The sequence below is a fragment of the Oncorhynchus nerka genome, linkage group LG9a (genome assembly GCF_034236695.1).
Source record: "Oncorhynchus nerka isolate Pitt River linkage group LG9a, Oner_Uvic_2.0, whole genome shotgun sequence".
Taxonomy (NCBI): domain Eukaryota; kingdom Metazoa; phylum Chordata; class Actinopteri; order Salmoniformes; family Salmonidae; genus Oncorhynchus; species Oncorhynchus nerka.
In genome coordinates, this window is record NC_088404.1 from 8,256,916 (window position 1) to 8,282,692 (window position 25,777).

Genomic DNA, 25,777 nt, shown 5'->3' on the forward strand with positions numbered 1-25,777 from the left:
CACATTCAATAGATATATTTTCTTTATTGGGTTCATCAATATTTTACAAACAAAAGGCCCAAATTAAATATCACACACATATTTATACAAGGAGGCAAAGACTAAGTATAAGGTTCCCAGAGACATCAACAGCAGTCCTGAGAAAACCTGGGAGCGAGAAACAGACAGAAGAATTTCAGTTAGATAAGAGGCCTAGTTTTATCTCAAAAAGACTAACCCTGAATCCCAAGTCGACCCCTTGCCCCTTCTTTAGATCTGAAAGGATTGGATAGGTCTAAAGGCGCATGCTTCCTAGCCTAAACAAGTCGGCAGTGTTCCTGCATATACTATGACGACATCGTGTGACATTTTTGGACACACAAGACACAAGTTCGGACCCATAGTCTACGCCCCTTTGTCGGTGATTGGTCAACAGTTTATTTTTTTTACTATATCTTTTTTTTTTTTACTTTCACCCAATCACCTTTCTACACAATTTCATGATATCCAATTGGTAGTTGGTACCGGAACGGAGCACCAAGTCTAGGTCCAAGAGGCTTCTAAACAGCTTCTACCCCCAAGCCATAAGAACGTCTAATCAAATGGCTACCCAGACTATTCGTATTGCCCCCCTTATACTGCTGCTACTCTATCATCTATGCATAAGTCACTTTAATAACTCTGCCTACATGTACATATGATCTCAACACTGATGCCACCCCCCACATTGACTCTGTACCGGACATAGCTACATTTCCATAAATGTTTAATGCTTTTCGACCTGGCTCCAAATTAATATAATTGGTTCAGAGTTTGTTTTGTAATTTCAACCTGCGCGTTCTGATCGCATCTGGTGTGTGTGGGTGGGGTGGGGGGGGCATCAGTATTGAAAAATACTGCACTTATCTTAGTTACAGAGATCTTAGTCGCGCAATTTTACATCTTCGGGATAAACTTCAAAATTAATGACCGATTTCTTGAGTAATTTTTTTTGAGAATATCTACACTGGATACAGCGTCATAAAATGGACAAACAGTACTATTGCCACATTTGTTTTTCAAGCGAAGGTCTTTTAAAACTTCTTTGGGATCTGTGTCCCTACCACCGGACGGTTGAGCTAACGTAGGCTAATGCGATTAGCATGAGGTTGTAAGCAACAAGAAAATTTCTCAGGATAATGATATATCTTGATATTGGCAGAAAGCTTAAATTCTTGTTAATCTAACTGCACTGTCCAATTTACAGTAACTTTTACAGTGAAATAATACCATGCTATTGTTTGGAGGAGAGTGCACAATTTTGAACATGAAAAGTTATTAATAAACAAATGAGGCACATTTGAACCGAAATGCAAAGGTTCATTGGAGCAGTCTAAAACGTTGCACATACATACACTGATGCCATCTAGTGGGTAAAATCTCAATTGCACCTGGGCTGGAATAATACATTATGGCCTTTCTCTTGCATTTCAACAATGGTACAAAGAAAATAAAAAAGAACGGTTGTTTTATTCTTTGTATTGTCTTTTACCAGATCTAGTGTGTTATATTCTACTATATTACTTTCACATTTCCATAAACTTCAAAGTGTTTCCTTTCAAATGATATCAAGAATATGCATATCCTTGCTTCAGGGCCTGAGCTACAGGCAGTTAGATTTGAGAATGTCATTTTAGGTGAAATAATTTCACAAAATCCTTATTAAGGGAGTATGCACTCGTTCGGCACCAGCCGAACTGAAGCCTTAAGCATTTCCAGGGGGGCGTCACTTCCAGCCGGAGCACGGAGGAGTGGCACTCCCTCACTTTGTTCAATTTGAGAAAACATGAAGCTGGTAAAAATATTTCTGGAAAATGTATTCTAAATAAATTATATTTAATTACAACTAAAATTCAATTAAAAAACTATAGGAATGACAAACCAAATAAATATGTATAGCAGCCTAGTGGTAAATGGTGGTTTCTTCTCCGTCTTCTCTGCGACTGTGACCAGAATGATGAAGAACTGTAGACTGTGTGTGTATTTAGCATTAGCTATTGGTTGAGATGCAGGGCCCGTTCTAGCTTGGTATGTCAGGATGGGAAAGTGGAAATGTGAGTTGGGAGGTAATAATTTCTTTCAGTTATAGTTTATTGAGATGCATGAATACACCAACACCAAAAGATAGATTTTTATGGCCGTTATAAAATGATTTTCCTTGCAATTGTACATAGTAATGCTTTATGTTGACAACTTTTTTCAATTGATTTGATAAATTAAACATGTTACGTAAATTAATTCTATGAATTGATAGTTCCCTTCTTTTATAATAAGGTATATAGTAACCATGTGTTCAAGCTAATCCATTAAAAGTGTATTTATGATCCCACGTGTGGTAATAAAGCTCTCCTTCCAAACAGTCTGATGATAATAAGGTGCCTTCCGAAAGCATTCAGACACTCACCTTCTCCACATTTTGTTACGTTACAGCCTTATTGTAAAATTGATGAAATAGTGTGTGTCCACCCCCCCCCCCCTGGGTAAAATTGGTATTTTACAGAACTGAATATGATAGTATAACGTTACTGTCAGACAACAAACATTCATTTCTAATGAGATTTTATTTTAGGATGGTTTAGCTGAGACGGCATTCTTCTTCTTAGGCGCCAAAACTCACTAGAGCCACTAGGGAGGATATATGTTTTGATTGAAACAAAATACAAAAAGGCCAATAGTTTGTTAACACCGTGTGCTCGAATTCGCTCACGAAAATGATTGGCATAGAGATGTAGTTTGGACGTTTCACCGGTAAAAAATGTCCAAACATTCAAAACGGACATCGATTTTATGGCCTATTTTGAAATTAGGTAGCCTATGCCGAACTTAGCGTTTGAGGGTATTTAAAAATAAAAAATGTTATTGAGACAATGTGTGTGGGCAAAGGCAGACGTTGCAATTGGAGAATGCATTTCAATAGTGATAGGCTTTTCAACAAACTTTGAGGAAATGATGGCATTGGTTAAAAAAATGGGGGGGGGGGGGGGTGCTCCCTCACCTATAACAATAGCACTAACCCACTGGGCATTTCCACCAGGCCAATCGAAGATTAAGCTTAGCACCACATTGCTTACACTTATCCAATCATCTCAGGTCTACAGACTGCCTAGGGTGTAGGTCTGTAGGTGCTGGGGGGGGTTAAAGGTCTTCACGGGTCCACAATTCTACCCTTTCCTCTCAGATCCAGGCCCTGTTTGATTGTCATCAGGTCTATGTAACTACAGCTGATAGAACAGAGTGGACTCGACCACAGCTCTGCATAGCCTATAGCATATTTATTTTATGCTAATACAGTGCATTTATTGACTTATAGAAGGCCTAGCCAACAAACGAAGACCTATTTGTTAACCAGATGAGCAACTTAAACTATTTTTTGTCACTCTGGTCCAAAATCGGGTCGAGGTCTGGTTGTCCTCGTCTAACTTTTTAGACCCGCGAAGACCTCTACCTCGGGGTTAATCTGGAATTCAGGTTGCCAGTCAGTGCATGTCCAGTCGATACCTACCCATTTATAATTTGTCCATGCCAAGCTCTTCGGGTGTGGAGATACCAAGCTCATCTAGTGTTGGCCGCAGCTCCTGAATTAGGTATGGGTAGATGTCTTTGTGGGGGCCAGATTTGTCCTGGGGAGACAATAAATAAACACAGACTGCTTTTGACCAATGGGGTGACGGCTAAAGATATAAGAAATAGTTGGTGTTGCAAAACTACTGGTGATTTACAGGTAATCTATGGCAATCTACGGTAATTTATAATAAATAATAACTTAAAACAATGTATTCAATTAAAAAAGAAAAGCATTAATCATCAATGTCATGATTTTAAATTAACTCTGCAATTCTCCCAACCACATTGACTCTCTACTCAATGCAACACATTGAATTGAACGTCTCACAGTATAATAGGAAAGGCTACTGCAGAAAATAGCCGATTTGCTCATAACCAAATGCCTACCTGTGATTGGCAGGAGGAATGTAGTATGGAATTTAAATACATAATCATCTGTATTTTCATTGTGGCAGTAAGAGGAAATCTCGCTCTAAAAAAATATATATTTAAAAAAAACTTTGAATCTGATTTAGATTGATTAAGGCATATTAAATCCTACCTTTGAAGTATCTATCCCTTTTTTCTGTGCCATCCAAATTTTTGCATAGACAAAATTATTGTTAGCTAACTAGCCAGGTAACATGACTAAACAAAAATCAACCAAAAACGGACCAAAACAAAATGTCCACCAATTCGTGGTAGAAAGGGGAGAAGGTCGTTTTGATAATATGGGGCGGTCACTCCACTCTGTTTTTCCTCTATGGCAGTGGCACCGGAAGGCTGCTTGACATCAAAGCCTAGTCAGATTGGCAGTGGCACCGGAAGGCTGCTTGACATCAAAGCCTAGTCAGATTGGCAGTGGCACCGGAAGGCTGCTTGACAACGAAGCCTAGTCAGATTGGCAGTGGCACCGGAAGGCTGCTTGACATCAAAGCCTAGTCAGATTGGCAGTGGCACCGGAAGGCTGCTTGACATCAAAGCCTAGTCAGATTGGCAGTGGCACCGGAAGGCTGCTTGACATCAAAGCCTAGTCAGATTGGCAGTGGCACCGGAAGGCTGCTTGACAACGAAGCCTAGTCAGATTGGCAGTGGCACCGGAAGGCTGCTTGACATCAAAGCCTAGTCCGATTGGCAGTGGCACCGGAAGGCTGCTTGACATCAAAGCCTAGTCAGATTGGCAGTGGCACCGGAAGGCTGCTTGACATCAAAGCCTAGTCAGATTGGCAGTGGCACCGGAAGGCTGCTTGACATCAAAGCCTAGTCAGATTGGCAGTGGCACCGGAAGGCTGCTTGACATCAAAGCCTAGTCAGATTGGCAGTGGCACCGGAAGGCTGCTTGACATCAAAGCCTAGTCCGATTGGCAGTGGCACCGAAGGCTGCTTGACAACGCCTAGTCAGATTGGCAGCGGCACCGGAAGGCTGCTTGACATCAAAGCCTAGTCAGATTGGCAGTGGCACCGGAAGGCTGCTTGACAACGAAGCCTAGTCAGATTGGCAGTGGCACCGGAAGGCTGCTTGACAACGAAGCCTAGTCAGATTGGCAGTGGCACCGGAAGGCTGCTTGACATCAAAGCCTAGTCCGATTGGCAGTGGCACCGGAAGGCTGCTTGACATCAAAGCCTAGTCAGATTGGCAGTGGCACCGGAAGGCTGCTTGACATCAAAGCCTAGTCAGATTGGCAGTGGCACCGGAAGGCTGCTTGACATCAAAGCCTAGTCAGATTGGCAGTGGCACCGGAAGGCTGCTTGACATCAAAGCCTAGTCAGATTGGCAGTGGCACCGGAAGGCTGCTTGACATCAAAGCCTAGTCCGATTGGCAGTGGCACCGGAAGGCTGCTTGACAACGAAGCCTAGTCAGATTGGCAGCGGCACCGGAAGGCTGCTTGACATCAAAGCCTAGTCAGATTGGCAGTGGCACCGGAAGGCTGCTTGACAACGAAGCCTAGTCCGATTGGCAGTGGCACCGGAAGGCTGCTTGACATCAAAGCCTAGTCAGATTGGCAGTGGCACCGGAAGGCTGCTTGACATCAAAGCCTAGTCCGATTGGCAGTGGCACCGGAAGGCTGCTTGACATCAAAGCCTAGTCCGATTGGCAGTGGCACCGAAGGCTGCTTGACATCAAAGCCTAGTCAGATTGGCAGTGGCACCGGAAGGCTGCTTGACATCAAAGCCTAGTCAGATTGGCAGTGGCACCGGAAGGCTGCTTGACATCAAAGCCTAGTCAGATTGGCAGTGGCACCGGAAGGCTGCTTGACATCAAAGCCTAGTCAGATTGGCAGTGGCACCGGAAGGCTGCTTGACATCAAAGCCTAGTCCGATTGGCAGTGGCACCGGAAGGCTGCTTGACATCAAAGCCTAGTCAGATTGGCAGTGGCACCGGAAGGCTGCTTGACATCAAAGCCTAGTCAGATTGGCAGTGGCACCGGAAGGCTGCTTGACATCAAAGCCTAGTCCGATTGGCAGTGGCACCGGAAGGCTGCTTGACATCAAAGCCTAGTCCGATTGGCCAGCTTGTTCTTACAGGATATGTATTTTTTTTATTTTTTTAAAAATACGGATCCACTTCACTCCAATAATTAAACCAACGTAACAACAGAAACCCTCACTGCCTCCACATCCCAGCTCGCCATAACGGCAAAATAGCATTTTAAAAACGGATGGAGATGAGCGGGAAAGAACAAACAAAAAAAACAGAGAGATGCAGCTGAGTAGACTTGTGTCTGGTTAGGGGATGTAGCTGGCTGCTCATAGCTGGCTGCTCATAGCTGGCTGCTCATAGCTGGCTGCTCACAGCTGGCTGCTCACAGCACAGCCAGCTGTGTGCTGTGAGCAGCCAGCTATGAGCAGCCAGCTGTGTGCTGTGAGCAGCCAGCTATGAGCAGCCAGCTGTGTGCTGTGAGCAGCCAGATATGAGCAGCCAGCTATGAGCAGCCAGCTATGAGCAGCCAGCTGTGTGCTGTGAGCAGCAGCGCCTCTTCAACCTCAGGAGGCTGAAGAAATTCGGCTTGTCACCAAAAGCACTCACAAACTTCTACAGATGCACAATCGAGAGCATCCTGGCGGGCTGTATCACCGCCTGGTACGGCAACTGCTCCGCCCTCAACCGTAAGGCTCTCCAGAGGGTAGTGAGGTCTGCACAACGCATCACCGGGGGCAAACTACCTGCCCTCCAGGACACCTACACCACCCGATGTTACAGGAAGGCCATAAAGATCATCAAGGACAACAGCCACCCGAGCCACTGCCTGTTCACCCCGCTATAATCCAGAAGGCGAGGTCAGTACAGGTGCATCAAAGCTGGGACCTAGAGACTGAAAAACAGCTTCTATCTCAAGGCCATCAGACTGTTAAACAGCCACCACTAACATTGAGTGGCTGCTGCCAACACACTGTCATTGACACTGACCCAACTCCAGCCACTTTAATAATGGGAATTGATGGGAAATGATGTAAATATATCACTAGCCACTTTAAACAATGCTACCTTATATAATGTTACTTACCCTACATTATTCATCTCATATGCATATGTATATACTGTACTCTATATCATCGACTGCATCCTTATGTAATACATGTATCACTAGCCACTTTAACTATGCCACTTTGTTTACTTTGTCTACATACTCATCTCATATGTATATACTGTACTCGATACCATCTACTGTATGCTGCTCTGTACCATCACTCATTCATATATCCTTATGTACATATTCTTTATCCCCTTACACTGTGTATAAGACAGTAGTTTTAGAATTGTAGTTAGATTACTTGTTGGTTATCACTGCATTGTCGGAACTAGAAGCACAAGCATTTCGCTACACTCGCATTAACATCTGCTAACCATGTGTATGTGACAAATAAAATTTGATTTGAGCTGGCTGCTCATAGCTGGCTGCTCATAGCTGGCTGCTCACAGCTGGCTGCTCATAGCTGGCTGCTCACAGCTGGCTGCTCATAGCTGGCTGCTCATAGCTGGCTGCTCATAGCTGGCTGCTCACAGCTGGCTGCTCACAGCACACAGCTGGCTGCTCACAGCTGGCTGCTCACAGCACACAGCTGGCTGCTCATAGCTGGCTGCTCACAGCTGGCTGCTCATAGCTGGCTGCTCACAGCACACAGCTGGCTGCTCATAGATGGCTGCTCACAGCACACAGATGGCTGCTCACAGCACACAGCTGGCTGCTCATAGCTGGCTGCTCACAGCTGGCTGCTCATAGCTGGCTGCTCACAGCTGGCTGCTCACAGCACACAGCAGGCTGCTCACAGCACACAGCTGGCTGCTCACAGCACACAGCTGGCTGCTCACAGCACTGCTCACAGCTGGCTGGCTGCTCACAGCTGGCTGCTCACAGCACACAGCTGGCTGCTCACAGCTGGCTGCTCACAGCTGGCTGCTCACAGCTGGCTGCTCATAGCTGGCTGCTCACAGCTGGCTGCTCATAGCTGGCTGCTCACAGCTGGCTGCTCATAGCTGGCTGCTCATAGCTGGCTGCTCACAGCACACAGCTGGCTGCTCACAGCTGGCTGCTCATAGCTGGCTGCTCACAGCACACAGCTGGCTGCTCATAGCTGGCTGCCCATAGCTGGCTGCTCACAGCTGGCTGCTCACAGCTGGCTGCTCACAGCTGGCTGCTCATAGCTGGCTGCTCACATCACACAGCTGGCTGCTCACAGCACACAGCTGGCTGCTCACAGCTGGCTGCTCATAGCTGGCTGCTCACAGCTGGCTGCTCACAGCTGGCTGCTCACAGCTGGCTGCTCATAGCTGGCTGCTCACAGCTGGCTGCTCATAGCTGGCTGCTCACAGCACACAGCTGGCTGCTCATAGCTGGCTGCTCACAGCACACAGCTGGCTGCTCACAGCACACATCTGGCTGCTCATAGCTGGCTGCTCACATCACACAGCTGGCTGCTCATAGCTGGCTGCTCACATCACACAGCTGGCTGCTCATAGCTGGCTGCTCACAGCAGGCTGCTCACAGCACACAGCTGGCTGCTCACAGCTGGCTGCTCATAGCTGGCTGCTCATAGCTGGCTGCTCACAGCTGGCTACTCATAGCTGGCTGCTCACAGCTGGCTGCTCATAGCTGGCTGCTCATAGCTGGCTGCTCACAGCTGGCTGCTCATAGCTGGCTGCTCACAGCTGGCTGCTCATAGCTGGCTGCTCACAGCTGGCTGCTCACAGCACACAGCTGGCTGCTCACAGCACACAGCTGGCTGCTCATAGCTGGCTGCTCACAGCACACAGCTGGCTGCTCATAGCTGGCTGCTCACAGCTGGCTGCTCACAGCACACAGCTGGCTGCTCATAGCTGGCTGCTCACAGCACACAGCTGGCTGCTCATAGCTGGCTGCTCACAGCACACAGCTGGCTGCTCATAGCTGGCTGCTCATAGCTGGCTGCTCACAGCACACAGCTGGCTGCTCACGGTATTGGATGAAGCACTCTGAACGATGCTGTTCTATATGTAGGATGCATTCATTTAGTTTCATAAAAGAAGGTGGTGATGACATCACACAGGGAGAAGATGTTTTCTTTTATAGCTCAGTGGTGATACACTACATCTGTACACTTTTTATACTCACGGATCGACAATGATTCACGTAGATTACATTTTGAGAGCGCTGAAAAGCAACGAGTTTGCATCCCTGAGGATGTTTTACAGCTTTGTCAGTCTATTTGAACATTTCTCATAGTCCTCTTATTTTGGATTATTTTATATATTTTACACGTGATAAGGCCACACAGAGGGTTCAAAGGTCAACAGACATTTGTCATGATCTGACGTACCCAAAAAAGACCAGTAGAGAAAATTCCACAAAAATCCTTTAAAAAAGTTACACACAATTCTGGTGGTTTACCGGTACACATAGAAAGTAATTATAGACCTCCCTTACCAAACCTACAAGCTGCTTTCAAGTGTTACCTTCTCCTGAGTGCAATTGTGGATTTATTGTGAAGATGTAGGCTATATTACATAGATTTATTATTAGGACTTTTTTTTTTTAAATGTAGATGTTCCTAAAGGTCTGCATCAGTGGCTTTGTAGGCTGTGTGTTCGAAGCCAGGCGATGCTAAATATGTTTACGTTAATTAACTGTCAATTAACGGCAGACCCGACAGTTATTTGCTTGACAATCACCAGCTGACGAAATTTCGTGACCACCACACAGCCCTACATACACACACACTATATATATGTGTAGGGCTGTGTGGTGGTCACGAAATTTCGTATATATACATATATATATATATATATATATACACACATATATATATATATATATATCCCTTTTTTTACAAACTTCACATGAAAACGTCATGTTAGGATTGAATGAAAACACGTAGTAAAATATTGGAAGATTGGCTGGTAGAGTTGTGGAGAGCTTCCACAGTGGACTGTTTGGTCACAATACTAGGACTTAAAGATAAAAATGTATCCATCAAGGGAATTCTCTACGCTTTCATTTGTTCCCCTCACCTTGACAGCCTCCAGGATGCGAATGGCACTAGCCAGGTCGTCTAACCCGCGACAGGCTCGGAGCGCAGCGTCCAGGATCTTTGGCTCAGGTACCAGGTCGTATCCAATCAGCGTGTTCATCCCTGGACAAACGGTGAATATAGGGTCAGTTACCACAGGATGGTAGAAGAGGTAGACGCCAATAAAAATAGTCAAATAAACAAACAGTTGCATCTCTCAAAGACTATGAGGCTGGGTCTCTTGGGTCTGCGAGACTCCAAAAATTATATCTTATTTTTGACTCGAAATCATCCCTCTAATTTTGCTCATAAGAGGGCAGTAACCCTGGGGAAGACTCATAAGAGGGCAGTAACCCTGGGGAAGACTCATAAGAGGGCAGTAACCCTGGGGAAGACTCATAAGAGGGCAGTAACCCTGGGGAAGACTCATAAGAGGGCAGTAACCCTGGGGAAGACTCATAAGAGGGCAGTAACCCTGGGGAAGACTCATAAGAGGGCAGTAACCCTGGGGAAGACTCATAAGAGGGCAGTAACCCTGGGGAAGACCCATAAGAGGGCAGTAACCCTGGGGAAGACTCATAAGAGGGCAGTAACCCTGGGGAAGACTCATAAGAGGGCAGTAACCCTGGGGAAGACCCATAAGAGGGCAGTAACCCTGGGGAAGACCCATAAGAGGGCAGTAACCCTGGGGAAGACTCATAAGAGGGCAGTAACCCTGGGGAAGACTCATAAGAGGGCAGTAACCCTGGGGAAGACTCATAAGAGGGCAGTAACCCTGGGGAAGACTCATAAGAGGGCAGTAACCCTGGGGAAGACTCATAAGAGGGCAGTAACCCTGGGGAAGACCCATAAGAGGGCAGTAACCCTGGGGAAGACTCATAAGAGGGCAGTAACCCTGGGGAAGACTCAGTAACCCTGGGGAAGACTCATAAGGGCAGTAACCCTGGGGAAGACTCATAAGAGGGCAGTAACCCTGGGGAAGACTCATAAGAGGGCAGTAACCCTGGGGAAGACTCATAAGAGGGCAGTAACCCTGGGGAAGACTCATAAGAGGGCAGTAACCCTGGGGAAGACTCATAAGAGGGCAGTAACCCTGGGGAAGACTCATAAGAGGGCAGAGCAAAATGGTGATTGGGGTTCAGTAACCAAAACACGTTGACAACTACTGCTCTCTAGTCAACTGTAAATCTGTGAACAGACTACCAAGTCACCAATGCAGCAGTGCTCCTCTTTATAATCCCAGGGCTACCAGGTGATTTTTCTTATCACTCACCTTTCCTCAGCTCCCACGCATCAATATCTGCCTTGTTAAAATAGTTAACCCAGCGGGCGTCAAACTCCTCGTCCGTCTCCTGCTTCCCACCATGTGAGTAACACCTCTTGGCCAGGGGAGCTGAAGAATGAACAGAACAGATTAGGAAGAAAAAAACACACCCATTATAAAAATTAAAAAAACATGTCAAGTCAGAAATCCGGGTGGCAGGGTAGCCTAGTGGTTAGAGTGGAGGGGCGGCAGGGTAGCCTAGTGGTTAGAGTGGTGGAGGCGGCAGGGTAGCCTAGTGGTTAGAGTGGTGGGGCGGCAGGTAGCCTAGTGGTTAGAGTGGTGGGCGGCAGGTAGCCTAGTGGTTAGAGTGGTGGGGCGGGTAGCCTAGTGGTTAGAGCCTGGTGCCTAGTGGTTAGAGTGGTGGGGCGGCAGGTAGCCTAGTGGTTAGAGTGGTGGGGCGGCAGGTAGCCTAGTGGTTAGAGTGGTGGGGCGGCAGGTAGCCTAGTGGTTAGAGTGGTGGGGCGGCAGGTAGCCTAGTGGTTAGAGTGGTGGGGCGGCAGGTAGCCTAGTGGTTAGAGTGGTGGGGCGGCAGGTAGCCTAGTGGTTAGAGTGGTGGGGCGGCAGGTAGCCTAGTGGTTAGAGTGGTGGGGCGGCAGGTAGCCTAGTGGTTAGAGTGGTGGGGCGGCAGGTAGCCTAGTGGTTAGAGTGTTGGACTAGTAACCGAAAGGTTGCAAGTTCATATCCCCGAGCTGACAAGGTACAAATCTGTCGTTCTGCCCCTGAACAGGCAAGTTAACCCACTGTTCCTAGGCGGTCATTGAAAATAAGAATGTGTTCTTAACTGACTTGCCCTAGTTAAATAAAGGTACTAAAAAAACTAGTGATTATGATTGATTGATTGTTTTTTATAAGATAAGTTTAATGCTAGCTAGCAACTTACCTTGGCTTACTGCATTCGCGTAACAGATTTGTACCTTGTCAGCTTGGGGATTTGATATCATCACTGCTAATTTATCACAGCCTACTTAGCCAAACAGATGATAATTTAACAAAAGCACAATAGTTGCATGAATGTACATAACCATAAACATCAATGCCTTTCTTAAATCCAATACACATAAGTAGATTTCTTTAAACCTGCATATTTAGTTAAAATAAATTCATGTTATCAGGAAATATTAACCAGGTGAAATTGTGTCACTACTCTTGCGTTCATTGCACGCAGACGGGGTACATGCAACAGTTTGGGCCGCCTGGCTCGTTACGAACTAATTTGCCAGAATTGTACATAATTATTACATAATTATGACATAACATTGAAGATTGTGCAATGTAACAGCAATATTTAGACTTAGGGTTGCCACCCCGTTCGATAAAATATGGAACGGTTCCGTATTTCACTGAAATAAATGTTTTGTTTTTTGAAATGAATCGTTTCTGGATTTGACCATATTAATGACCAAAGGCTTGTATTTCTGTGTGTTTATTATATTATAATTTAGTATATGATTTTATATTTGATAGAGCAGTCTGACTGAGCGGTGGTAGGCAGCAACAGCAGGCTCGTAAGCATTCATTCAAACAGCAGCTCTTAGCAATGCCTGAATCACAGCGCTGTTTATGACTTCAAGCCAATCAACTCCTGAGATTAGACTGGCAATACTAAAGTGCCTGTTAGAACATCCAATAGTCAAATGTATATTAAATACAAAGGGTATAGAGAGAAATAGTTGACGAGTCATAATTCCTATAATAACCACAACCTAAAACTTCTTAACTGGGAATATGGAAGAACTGGGAATATTTAACCACCAGCTTTCATATGTTCTGAGGAACTTAAACGTTAGCTTTTTTACATGGCACATATTGCACTTTTACTTTCAACACTGTTTTTGCATTATTTAAACCAAATTGAACAGGTTTCATTATTTATTTGAGACTAAATAGATTTTATTTATGTATTATAATAAGTGTTAATTGTTCATTCAGTATTTTTGTAATTGTCATTATTATAAATAAATAAAAACATTTAATTATATATATATATATATTTTATTATTTTTTATTATTTGGCAGATGAATCAGTATCTGTTTTTTGTCTTCCAAATATCGGTATCGGCATTGAAAAATCATATTGGGCAACCTCTAGTGTGTAGGAGGGAGATTCCAAGATGTGGAAAGTATGCAGGAGGACATGGGACAGAGGAATATGTAGTTTCGGTGGAATAAGTTGTGTGTGTCAACTGTAGAGGTGCTGAACATGTTGCTGTGGGTCGGAGGTGTCCTGTACACAAGAGGCAGGTTGAGGTAGCCAGGGTCAGAGTAGTGCAGAAGATGTCTTTATCCCGAGGCAAGTGAAGAAAGTAAAGGAGAATGGATCCCCTGTAAATAGTAGATCTGTGACAGAACAGAGGGATAGGCCCAATGAGTTTCAGTAAGGTTGGCTTCTTAGCGTTCACAGCAATAGTCATCAACTGTACCGCAAAGATTGAATGTAAAAAAAATCACAGGAAATAGATGTTGTTGTGGTGGCAGCTGCAGAGAAGTACGAGATGTGACTTCAGAAGAGTTACAGGGTGTGTTGAGTGGTGGTGTCCCGTCCTCTCAGGTCATTGGCCTGGGGCAGGATCAGATAGGGTCAAAGTAGTGGAATAAGGTGATGGGTTTAAATTAGTACAGAGTTAGTTGGTAGGGTAATGAGGTGGTGGGTTTTAATGAGCTGGTAGAGTATTTTAAAAATTCATTTTCCCATTTTGTATCACAAATTGTAATGGAGCTATACTATAGTCCAGTTGGGGGCGGTAATGCAACATATTGGATGCCAACCACCGTTAAACTGAAGAAGAAGAAAGGAGGTCCAACTCAACTGAAAATCTGTCTCCTTACAGCAGGTGCCGTTTATTCATGTCAATGAGAAAGTGCTGAATTTGGTCAACAACAAAAAACATTTATGAATTATTTGCTACGTGAGGTTTATTTGATGAATAGAAGTTTCGTAATGCTTAAGTTGTTACGAGTGTACGGATATAAGTAGGGCACGGGACAAAATACTATATCGGAGTTGTCTCGAGATGGCGATGCATATTCATGAAATGAGGCTAGTAGCATCTCTCCATTGAATACAGGCAGTTGACGTCAACAACCCTCATCAAATATTCAAAAGAATATTACAATAGTGAGATGTCTCCACCAATCCAAGAAAAGATAGGCGGGAGCTAGACAGCCCATCATGCCGCTTTTTGGACAACGACTCCCATTGTTAGGGCGGAGAGACATGCATCTTGTCAGTATATCTATCATCTTTGACACAACTGAAGTAGAGCCAACAAACAGCAGGAAGAGAGCTTTGATTGCGAGAAATCTGTGAGAGGCTGTCAGAGGAGGAAGTGTCTGTGAGTGATTGTAAGAGTGCGCTTCTTTGAAAATGGAAAAGCTTCTCGGTAGCTACTGAGAAAGAAGATGATCAAGACGAAGCAGCTGCTTTAAAAGCGGGATGCACTGTTGAGCGCTACATCCCCAGTGGTTTGTGCTGATTATATCGGAGATAGTAAATGACGTCCCTTGACAGGGCAAGAACAACAAATGGTACAAAGTGTAAGCAGAGTGAGCTGTACGCAGGTTCGAAGACAGGAGGAGAAATGGAAGTGTCAGACATGGCATGTGTGGTGAAGTTCTCGGAATTTGTTCTTAAAAATGTTCTGTTATAATCTCCACCCGGGACAGCCAGAAGAGGACTGGCCACCCCACAGAGCCTGGTTCCTCTCTAGGTTTATAATCTCCACCCGGCACAGCCAGAAGAGGACTGGCCACCCCTCATAGCCTGGTTCCTCTCTAGGTTTATAATCTCCACCCGGCACAGCCAGAAGAGGACTGGCCACCCCTCATAGCCTGGTTCCTCTCTAGGTTTATAATCTCCACCCGGCACAGCCAGAAGAGGACTGGCCACCCCTCATAGCCTGGTTCCTCTCTAGGTTTATAATCTCCACCCGGCACAGCCAGAAGAGGACTGGCCACCCCTCATAGCCTGGTTCCTCTCTAGGTTTATAATCTCCACCCGGCACAGCCAGAAGAGGACTGGCCACCCCACATAGCCTGGTTCCTCTCTAGGTTTATAATCTCCACCCGCACAGCCAGAAGAGGACTGGCCACCCCTCATAGCCTGGTTCCTCTCTAGGTTTATAATCTCCACCGGCACAGCCAGAAGAGGACTGGGCACCCTCATAGCCTGGTTCCTCTCTAGGTTTATAATCTCCACCCGGCACAGCCAGAAGAGGACTGGCCACCCCTCATAGCCTGGTTCCTCTCTAGGTTTATAATCTCCACCCGGCACAGCCAGAAGAGGACTGGCCACCCTCATAGCCTGGTTCCTCTCTAGGTTTATAATCTCCACCCGGCACAGCCAGAAGAGGACTGGCCACCCCTCATAGCCTGGTTCCTCTCTAGGTTTATAATCTCCACCCGGCACAGCCAGAAGAGGACTGGCCACCCCTCATAGCCTGGTTCCTCTCTAGGTTTATAATCTCCACCCGGCACAGCCAGAAGAGGACTGGCCACCCCTCATAGCCTGGTTCCTCTCTCTAGGTTTATAATCTCCACCCGGCACAGCCAGAAGAGGACTAGCCACCCCTCATAGCCTGGTTCCTCTCTAGGTTTATAATCTCCACCCGGCACAGCCAGAAGAGGACTGGCCACCCCTCAGAGCCTGGTTCCTCTCTAGGTTTATAATCTCCACCCGACACAGCCAGAAGAGGACTGGCCACCCTCATAGCCTGGTTCCTCTCTAGGTTTATAATCTCCACCCGCACAGCCAGAAGAGGACTGGCCACCCTCATAGCCTGGTTCCTCTCTAGGTTTATAATCTCCACCCGGCACAGCCAGAAGAGGACTGGCCACCCCTCATAGCCTGGTTCCTCTCTAGGTTTATAATCTCCACCCGGCACAGCCAGAAGAGGACTGGCCACCCCTCATAGCCTGGTTCCTCTCTAGGTTTATAATCTCCACCCGGCACAGCCAGAAGAGGACTGGCCACCCCACATAGCCTGGTTCCTCTCTAGGTTTATAATCTCCACCCGGCACAGCCAGAAGAGGACTGGCCACCCCTCATAGCCTGGTTCCTCTCTCTAGGTTTATAATCTCCACCCGGCACAGCCAGAAGAGGACTGGCCACCCCTCATAGCCTGGTTCCTCTCTAGGTTTATAATCTCCACCCGGCACAGCCAGAAGAGGACTGGCCACCCTCATAGCCTGGTTCCTCTAGGTTTATAATCTCCACCCGGCACAGCCAGAAGAGGACTGGCCACCCCTCATAGCCTGGTTCCTCTCTAGGTTTATAATCTCCACCCGGCACAGCCAGAAGAGGACTGGCCACCCCTCATAGCCTGGTTCCTCTCTAGGTTTATAATCTCCACCCGGCACAGCCAGAAGAGGACTGGCCACCCTCATAGCCTGGTTCCTCTCTAGGTTTATAATCTCCACCCGGCACAGCCAGAAGAGGACTGGCCACCCCTCATAGCCTGGTTCCTCTCTAGGTTTATAATCTCCACCCGGCACAGCCAGAAGAGGACTGGCCACCCTCATAGCCTGGTTCCTCTCTAGGTTTATAATCTCCACCCGGCACAGCCAGAAGAGGACTGGCCACCCCACATAGCCTGGTTCCTCTCTAGGTTTATAATCTCCACCCGGCACAGCCAGAAGAGGACTGGCCACCCCTCATAGCCTGGTTCCTCTCTAGGTTTATAATCTCCACCCGGCACAGCCAGAAGAGGACTGGCCACCCCACAGAGCCTGGTTCCTCTCTAGGTTTATAATCTCCACCCGGCACAGCCAGAAGAGGACTGGCCACCCCTCATAGCCTGGTTCCTCTCTAGGTTTATAATCTCCACCCGGCACAGCCAGAAGAGGACTGGCCACCCCTCATAGCCTGGTTCCTCTCTAGGTTTATAATCTCCACCCGGCACAGCCAGAAGAGGACTGGCCACCCTCATAGCCTGGTTCCTCTCTAGGTTTATAATCTCCACCCGGCACAGCCAGAAGAGGACTGGCCACCCCTCATAGCCTGGTTCCTCTCTAGGTTTATAATCTCCACCCGGCACAGCCAGAAGAGGACTGGCCACCCCTCATAGCCTGGTTCCTCTCTAGGTTTATAATCTCCACCCGCACAGCCAGAAGAGGACTGGCCACCCCTCATAGCCTGGTTCCTCTCTAGGTTTATAATCTCCACCCGCACAGCCAGAAGAGGACTGGCCACCCCACATAGCCTGGTTCCTCTCTAGGTTTATAATCTCCACCCGGCACAGCCAGAAGAGGACTGGGCACCCCTCATAGCCTGGTTCCTCTCTAGGTTTATAATCTCCACCCGGCACAGCCAGAAGAGGACTGGCCACCCTCAGAGCCTGGTTCCTCTAGGTTTATAATCTCCACCCGCACAGCCAGAAGAGGACTGGCCACCCCTCATAGCCTGGTTCCTCTCTAGGTTTATAATCTCCACCCGGCACAGCCAGAAGAGGACTGGCCACCCCTCATAGCCTGGTTCCTCTCTAGGTTTATAATCTCCACCCGGCACAGCCAGAAGAGGACTGGCCACCCCTCATAGCCTGGTTCCTCTCTAGGTTTATAATCTCCACCCGGCACAGCCAGAAGAGGACTGGCCACCCCTCATAGCCTGGTTCCTCTCTAGGTTTATAATCTCCACCCGGCACAGCCAGAAGAGGACTGGCCACCCCACATAGCCTGGTTCCTCTCTAGGTTTATAATCTCCACCCGGCACAGCCAGAAGAGGACTGGCCACCCCTCATAGCCTGGTTCCTCTCTCTAGGTTTATAATCTCCACCCGGCACAGCCAGAAGAGGACTGGCCACCCCTCATAGCCTGGTTCCTCTCTAGGTTTATAATCTCCACCCGGCACAGCCAGAAGAGGACTGGCCACCCCTCATAGCCTGGTTCCTCTCTAGGTTTATAATCTCCACCCGGCACAGCCAGAAGAGGACTGGCCACCCCTCATAGCCTGGTTCCTCTCTAGGTTTATAATCTCCACCCGCACAGCCAGAAGAGGACTAGCCACCCTCATAGCCTGGTTCCTCTCTAGGTTTATAATCTCCACCCGGCACAGCCAGAAGAGGACTGGCCACCCCTCATAGCCTGGTTCCTCTCTAGGTTTATAATCTCCACCCGGCACAGCCAGAAGAGGACTGGCCACTAGCCTGGTTCCTCTCTACCCACCCGGCACAGCCAGAAGAGGACTCATAGCCTGGTTCCTCTCTAGGTTTATAATCTCCACCCGGCACAGCCAGAAGAGGACTGGCCACCCCACAGAGCCTGGTTCCTCTCTAGGTTTATAATCTCCACCCGGCACAGCCAGAAGAAGACTGGCCACCCCTCATAGCCTGGTTCCTCTCTAGGTTTATAATCTCCACCCGCACAGCCAGAAGAGGACTGGCCACCCTCATAGCCTGGTTCCTCTCTAGGTTTATAATCTCCACCCGGCACAGCCAGAAGAGGACTGGCCACCCCTCATAGCCTGGTTCCTCTCTAGGTTTATAATCTCCACCCGGCACAGCCAGAAGAGGACTGGCCACCCCTCATAGCCTGGTTCCTCTCTAGGTTTATAATCTCCACCCGGCACAGCCAGAAGAGGACTGGCCACCCTCATAGCCTGGTTCCTCTCTAGGTTTATAATCTCCACCCGGCACAGCCAGAAGAGGACTGGCCACCCCTCATAGCCTGGTTCCTCTCTAGGTTTATAATCTCCACCCGGCACAGCCAGAAGAGGACTGGCCACCCCACATAGCCTGGTTCCTCTCTAGGTTTATAATCTCCACCCGGCACAGCCAGAAGAGGACTGGGCACCCCTCATAGCCTGGTTCCTCTCTAGGTTTATAATCTCCACCCGGCACAGCCAGAAGAGGACTGGCCACCCCTCAGAGCCTGGTTCCTCTCTAGGTTTATAATCTCCACCCGACACAGCCAGAAGAGGACTGGCCACCCCTCATAGCCTGGTTCCTCTCTAGGTTTATAATCTCCACCCGGCACAGCCAGAAGAGGACTGGCCACCCCTCATAGCCTGGTTCCTCTCTAGGTTTATAATCTCCACCCGGCACAGCCAGAAGAGGACTGGCCAACCCTCATAGCCTGGTTCCTCTCTAGGTTTATAATCTCCACCCGGCACAGCCAGAAGAGGACTGGCCACCCCTCATAGCCTGGTTCCTCTCTAGGTTTATAATCTCCACCCGGCACAGCCAGAAGAGGACTGGCCACCCCACATAGCCTGGTTCCTCTCTAGGTTTATAATCTCCACCCGGCACAGCCAGAAGAGGACTGGCCACCCCTCATAGCCTGGTTCCTCTCTAGGTTTATAATCTCCACCCGGCACAGCCAGAAGAGGCCTGGTTCCTCTCTACTGGCCACCCCTCATAGCCTGGTTCCTCTCTAGGTTTATAATCTCCACCCGGCACAGCCAGAAGAGGACTGGCCACCCTCATAGCCTGGTTCCTCTCTAGGTTTATAATCTCCACCCGGCACAGCCAGAAGAGGACTGGCCACCCTCATAGCCTGGTTCCTCTCTAGGTTTATAATCTCCACCCGGCACAGCCAGAAGAGGACTGACCACCCTCATAGCCTGGTTCCTCTCTAGGTTTATAATCTCCACCCGGCACAGCCAGAAGAGGACTGGCCACCCCTCATAGCCTGGTTCCTCTCTAGGTTTATAATTCCACCCGGCACAGCCAGAAGAGGACTGGCCACCCTCATAGCCTGGTTCCTCTCTAGGTTTATAATCTCCACCCGGCACAGCCAGAAGAGGACTGGCCACCCCTCATAGCCTGGTTCCTCTCTAGGTTTATAATCTCCACCCGGCACAGCCAGAAGAGGACTGGCCACCCCACAGAGCCTGGTTCCTCTCTAGGTTTATAATCTCCACCCGCACAGCCAGAAGAGGACTGGCCACCCTCATAGCCTGGTTCCTCTCTAGGTTTATAATCTCCACCCGGCACAGCCAGAAGAGGACTGGCCACCCTCATAGCCTGGTTCCTCTCTAGGTTTATAATCTCCACCCGGCACAGCCAGAAGAGGACTGGCCACCCCTCATAGCCTGGTTCCTCTCTAGGTTTATAATCTCCACCCGGCACAGCCAGAAGAGGACTGGCCACCCCTCATAGCCTGGTTCCTCTCTAGGTTTATAATCTCCACCCGGCACAGCCAGAAGAGGACTGGCCACCCTCATAGCCTGGTTCCTCTCTAGGTTTATAATCTCCACCCGGCACAGCCAGAAGAGGACTGGCCACCCTCATAGCCTGGTTCCTCTCTAGGTTTATAATCTCCACCCGGCACAGCCAGAAGAGGACTGGCCACCCTCATAGCCTGGTTCCTCTCTAGGTTTATAATCTCCACCCGGCACAGCCAGAAGAGGACTGGCCACCCCACAGAGCCTGGTTCCTCTCTAGTTTCTTCCTAGGTTTTGGCCTTTCTTGGGAGTTTTTCCTAGCCACCGTGCTTCTACACCTGCATTGCTTGCTGTTTGGGGTTTTAGGCTGGGTTTCTGTACAGCACTTTGAGATATCAGCTGATGTACGAAGGGCTTTATAAATCAATTTGATTTGATTTGATTAAACCGAGGGTCAGGATAAAGATGGATCTGACGGCAGGAGTGAAGTTTTTTTGAGGGAAAAAGTGGACCTTTATCTTTTGGCTGATCCATTTGTGGTTTCAGGGTGGCGTGAAAACAGAGTTGGGTGCTATGGAATCGGTGAAGGTAACCAGAAGTGGTCTTGTTATAATTGTTGGTGTTTCTGCTGGACAGAGGCATCAGGCGCTCCGCGTTAAATGAATGGGGACAAGAGAGGTAAAATGATTTGCTCTCGAGGAAAGGGTGCCATTGAGAGCAGTGATTACTGGGTAAAATCTGAAAGTTTACCAACTGAAGGGGAAGATTCCCGGTGTTTGTGATTATTGTCGTTTGGTGCGACGCAGACAGGGTGGCGTGAGTGAGCTGGGGATCAGAAATGTCCCGTGTGAGAGAGAGGCAGGTTGAGGTTTCCGGGGTTAGAATAGTACAGAAGTTGTCGTATGCTGAGGCAGTGAAGAAAGTAGAGGAAGATGGGTCAAGGTGGAGGGATCCTGAGAGGAGTGGTGTGAGTAGTAGATCTGTACCAGTACAAGTGATATACAGTACCAGTCAAAAGTTTGGACACCTACTCATTCAAGGGTTTTTCTATATTTTTACTATTTTCTACATTGTAGAATAATAGTGAAGACATAAAAACTATGAAATAACACATATGGAATCATGTAGTAACCAAAAAAAGTGTTAAATCAAAATATATTTTATATTTGAGATTCTTCAAAATAGCCACCCTTTGCCTTGATGACAGCTTTGCACATTCTTGGAATTCTCTCAACCAGCTTCACCTGAAATGTGTTTCCTACAGTCTTGAAGGAGTTCCCACATATGCTGAGCACTTGTTGGCTGCTTTTCCTTCACTCTGTGGTCCAACTCATCCGAAACCATCTCAATTGGGTTGAGGTCAGGTGATTGTGGAGGCCAGGTCATCTGATGCAGTACTCCATCACTCTCTCAAAAAGCCCTTACACAGCCTGGAGGTGTGTTGGGTCATTTTCCTGTTGAAAAACAAAATGACAGTCCCACTAAGCGCAAACCAGATGGGATGGCGTATCGCTGCAGAATGCTGTGGCAGCCATGCTGGTTAAGTGTGCCTTGAATTCTAAATAAATCACAGACAGTGTCACCAGCAAAGCACCACCACACCATGCTTCACCTGGGAACCACACATGCAGAGATCTTCCATTCATCTGCTCTGCTTCTCAAAGATATGTCAGTTGGAACCAAAAATCTCTCATTTGGACTCAAAATGGAAAAAGAATACAGATTTCCCCCACTCTAATGTCCATCGCTTGTGTTTCTTGGTCCAAACAAGTCTCTTCTTATTGGTGTCTTTTAGTAGTGGTTTCTTTGCAGAAATTCAACCATGAAGGCCTGATTCCCTCAGTCTCCTCTGAACAGTTGATGTTGAGATGTCTGTTACTTGAACTCTGGGGAGCATTTATTTGGGCTACAATTTCTGATGCTTGTAACTAATGAACTTATCCTCTGCAGCAGAAGTAACTATGGGTCTTCCTTTCCTGTAGCGGTCCTCATGAGAGCCAGTTTCATCATAGCGCTTGATGGTTTTTGCGACTGCAATTGAAGAAACTTTCAAAGTTGTTAAAATTTTCCGGATTGACCGACCTTCATGTCTTTAAGTAATGATGGACTGTCATTTCTCTTCGCCTATTTGAGCTGTTCTTGCCATAATATGGACTTGGTCTTTTACCAAATAGGGTTATCTTCTGTATACCAGCCCTACCTTGTCACAACACAACTGATTGGCACAAACACATTAAGAAGGAAATACATTCCACAAATGAATTAACACCTGTTAATTGAAATGCATTCCAGGTGACTTCCTCATGAAGCTGGTTGAGAGAATGCCAAGAGTGTGCAAAGCTGTCATCAAGGCAAAAGGTGGCTACTTTGAATAACCTAAAATAACATATTTTGGTTTGTTTAACACTTTTTTTGGTTACTACAGGATTCCATATGTGTTATTTCATAGTTTTGATGTCTTCACTATTATTCTACAATATAGAAAATAGTAAAAATATAAAGAAAACACCTGGAATGAGTAGGTGTGTCCAAACTTTTGACTGGTACTTTATGCTTCGGAAAGATTGGATTTTTAGCATTTATAGTCTTGGTTATCAATTATACTGCAGGGTTGGAACGTAAGTCACAGAAAATTGTGGTTGTTGTGGCAAATAAAGAGAGGTATTTGGGTGTGCGAGACTTGACGTCAGAAGAGATACTGGGTGTTTTATGTGGTAGTGTCCCATCTTTTCAGGCTGTTGGCTTGAGGTAGAATTGCATATATTTAAAATAGTGGACTAGGGTGATGGAGTTTAGTGATAGATGGTAGTGTAGTTGTTGATTGATATTTTTCAAGCAAAGTATAAGGGAGTTATCCTCCAGTCCGGTAGGTGGCGGTAATGACATTTATCGCCAACCACCGTTACACCACATCGAAGAACTGCGGTATTGGGCAACACGCCATCTTAAACCCCCCACATGTATTTAATTGGTTGAAAAGTGCGACCCCCCCTCAAGACTAGGTTCTCGTTTCAGGCGTTTAATTAACGTCTACTAAGTTACCCAAATATATGCAATGGCATTAACTAGTCTACTAACGTTAACTAGTTAGCAGCAAGCCCAAGACAGTCGGTCATTGCAAGAACATTGGGGGGGAAATCCAGTTGAATATTTAACCGCGTTTTCAAACATTTAGTAAATATCTTATTCTTAACCACGTATGTGGTGCTATGTGCTCCCCCAAAACGTTTGTAATTTCGCAATCCATCGGCCACTGAATGGATGCCAATAGCAATGTGCTAACTAGTCAATAACTCATACCGACCCTGATTTCCTTCCGAAACACCACGTGAACCGTGTCCTAAACCACGACATTTGGACATAAAAGTAATAAAACACAAGAATACCTGTACACCCAAGCCGTGTCCAGGTCAAACTCCGGGCCCCGGACACTGAAAGACGGACGGCGGCTCTGAACATGATGAAGGGTCAAACAGCTAAAGGAGACTTGGCGGAACAACGTGGTTGTCACTCGTTAAGACAGCCAATAAGAAAACAATTGGCTATATCGTAAAAAATATTAAAAACAAAAAAATATATATATATTTTTTTGTATTAATTTAATCTAAGGCATAAGACTAGCAGTGTGGTTAGGTTTCAAATCAGATTTTTAGAAGAGAAATTGTAGAAATGGGCGAGGTTTATAACTTTGTGGCTGTGGTAACTAGTGACGACTTCAAGGACGTTAGCTAGCAGCTGAAGACCGAACCATGAGCATGCACAAGAGGGGGGGTTGCACGTTATCATAACATACATTACATTTATTTAGCATTTTAGCATCATTTTATGAGACATTTTTCCTAAACTACTGAAGTATAATTTAGGGGTTTACTAGTTGTTCCTAACCCACTACACCTTTTATAATCTATTCTAGAGCCTAAACTTTTACTCAAAAGCAATCTCTTCCAGTTGTCTCCTCACTTTCCTCTGTTTCTCTGTTGTGTCTAACAGGAGCACAGAGTAGATGGAACTCAAGTTTCTTTCAAGTTGAGGGAGTCGAGGGGAACAGGTGGTTCTCCATACAGGTTCTCTTGGCTTCAGGACCAGGCAATATGTATGAACAAGGACTGTAGAGTATCTCTCCTCCTGCTGTTTTCTTCTCTTTCTCCGTGGCGGCATACAGGTGTGGCGTACAGCTCTGTGCATCTCTACTGCCCTCCTGAGACCTAGAGGTACCGGCACTCTGGAACCAAAAAGGGCTTTGGCTTTTCTGGGTCAGTGGTATTGACAACAGTTGTGTTTTGCGGAGTTCGAGCTGTGGTCGAGGTTGAATTTTCACACTGTCACATAGCGTCACTGGGGGCTGATACCTAGGAGGCTGGTACCCTTGGGGTTGGTAGCTAGGATCATGCTGGGTTTCTGGGGGCTGATACCTAGGAGGCTGGTACCCTTGGGGTTGGTAGCTAGGATCATGCTGGGTTTCTGGGGGCTGATACCCAGGAGGCTGGTACCCTTGGGGTTGGTAGCTAGGATCATGCAGGGTTTCTGGGGGCTGATACCCAGGAGGCTGGTACCCTTGGGGTTGGTAGCTAGGATCATGCAGGGTTTCTGGGGGCTGATACCCAGGCTCACTTGGGTCCAATGGGTGTTTGGAGAGCAGGATACTGATAGCAGGAACAGTCTTATGAACAGTCATCCTGGACCTGGGTGTCATGTCAGTCTCCTGACTCTCCCACACCTCACTCACAGTCTTGTAGTGGAGCTTGGATAACTGGTGTAGTCCTCCCAGTTTCCGTTTCAGGATCTCAACACATGTTATGGTTTTGGTGATCCCTTTTCCGGATCCAGTGAAAACCACCTGTCTCACTCTCAGCCCGGTCCGGGTCTGACTCCGGCCAATGTCCATGACTCCCTCTCCTTGCCTCTTCCCCATGTGAATCCTGTCCACTGTCACTCCCTCTTTCACACTCAGCATTGTCTGAATCTGACTCCCATCCACTTCCTGTTCCTCCCTCTGCATACGAGCCATTACAAATCCCAAGAGGTTTCGGATCTTGCTCCCTTCCTTCACTCTCATTTCGAGCACGCCTGCTGCCAATCCAAGGATTGGACAGGCAGTGGGTTCATCTGTGGTGCAGACTCTCCTGAAGCCGCTCTGGCCACCCAGTTGAGGCAATGAGGAAGAGGATGAAGAAATGGAAGGCAGTTCTGTGGTCGTTCTAGGGAACGCAGACTGGATTGGTTTCATACTGGTAAAAGTACATGTAGTCATGGTGGGTGAGATGCTACTGCTTTGTTAGAGGGGGGGGTCGGCAACAGGACAAAACCG

General features: G+C 47.2%; 1 protein-coding gene across 2 annotated transcripts; it reads right to left on the reverse strand.

Moving 5' to 3' along the window:
- On the reverse strand, nucleotides 1-23,991 carry LOC115121311 (cytochrome c oxidase subunit 5A, mitochondrial-like). Of its 2 annotated transcripts, none has more exons than XM_029650370.2 (5): nucleotides 23,856-23,991; nucleotides 11,322-11,441; nucleotides 10,050-10,171; nucleotides 3,521-3,638; nucleotides 1-147 (listed from the first exon to the last, which is right to left on the reverse strand). In XM_029650370.2, the coding sequence occupies exons 1-4, from the start codon at nucleotides 23,926-23,928 to the stop codon at nucleotides 3,525-3,527; spliced, it is 429 nt and encodes a 142-aa protein (XP_029506230.1). In that variant the 5' UTR covers nucleotides 23,929-23,991; the 3' UTR covers nucleotides 1-147; nucleotides 3,521-3,524. The 2 variants fall into 2 exon arrangements, with proteins under 2 accessions (XP_029506230.1, XP_064878356.1); XM_065022284.1 differs by lacking the exon at nucleotides 23,856-23,991 and adding an exon at nucleotides 21,714-21,868.
- Between the last annotated feature and the right edge of the window lie 1,786 nt (nucleotides 23,992-25,777).

Coding starts and splice junctions, on each gene's coding strand:
- LOC115121311 (XM_065022284.1), bottom strand. CDS start 21,855: ATGACCTGGCCTCCACAATCACCTGACCTCAACCCAATTGAGATGGTT. Junction 11,442..21,713: donor CTGTAGGAAACACATTTCAG/GTGAAGCTGGTT, acceptor TTCATTCTTCAG/CTCCCCTGGCCAAGAGGTGT. Junction 10,172..11,321: donor TGCGTGGGAGCTGAGGAAAG/GTGAGTGATAAG, acceptor CCGTTTGTCCAG/GGATGAACACGCTGATTGGA.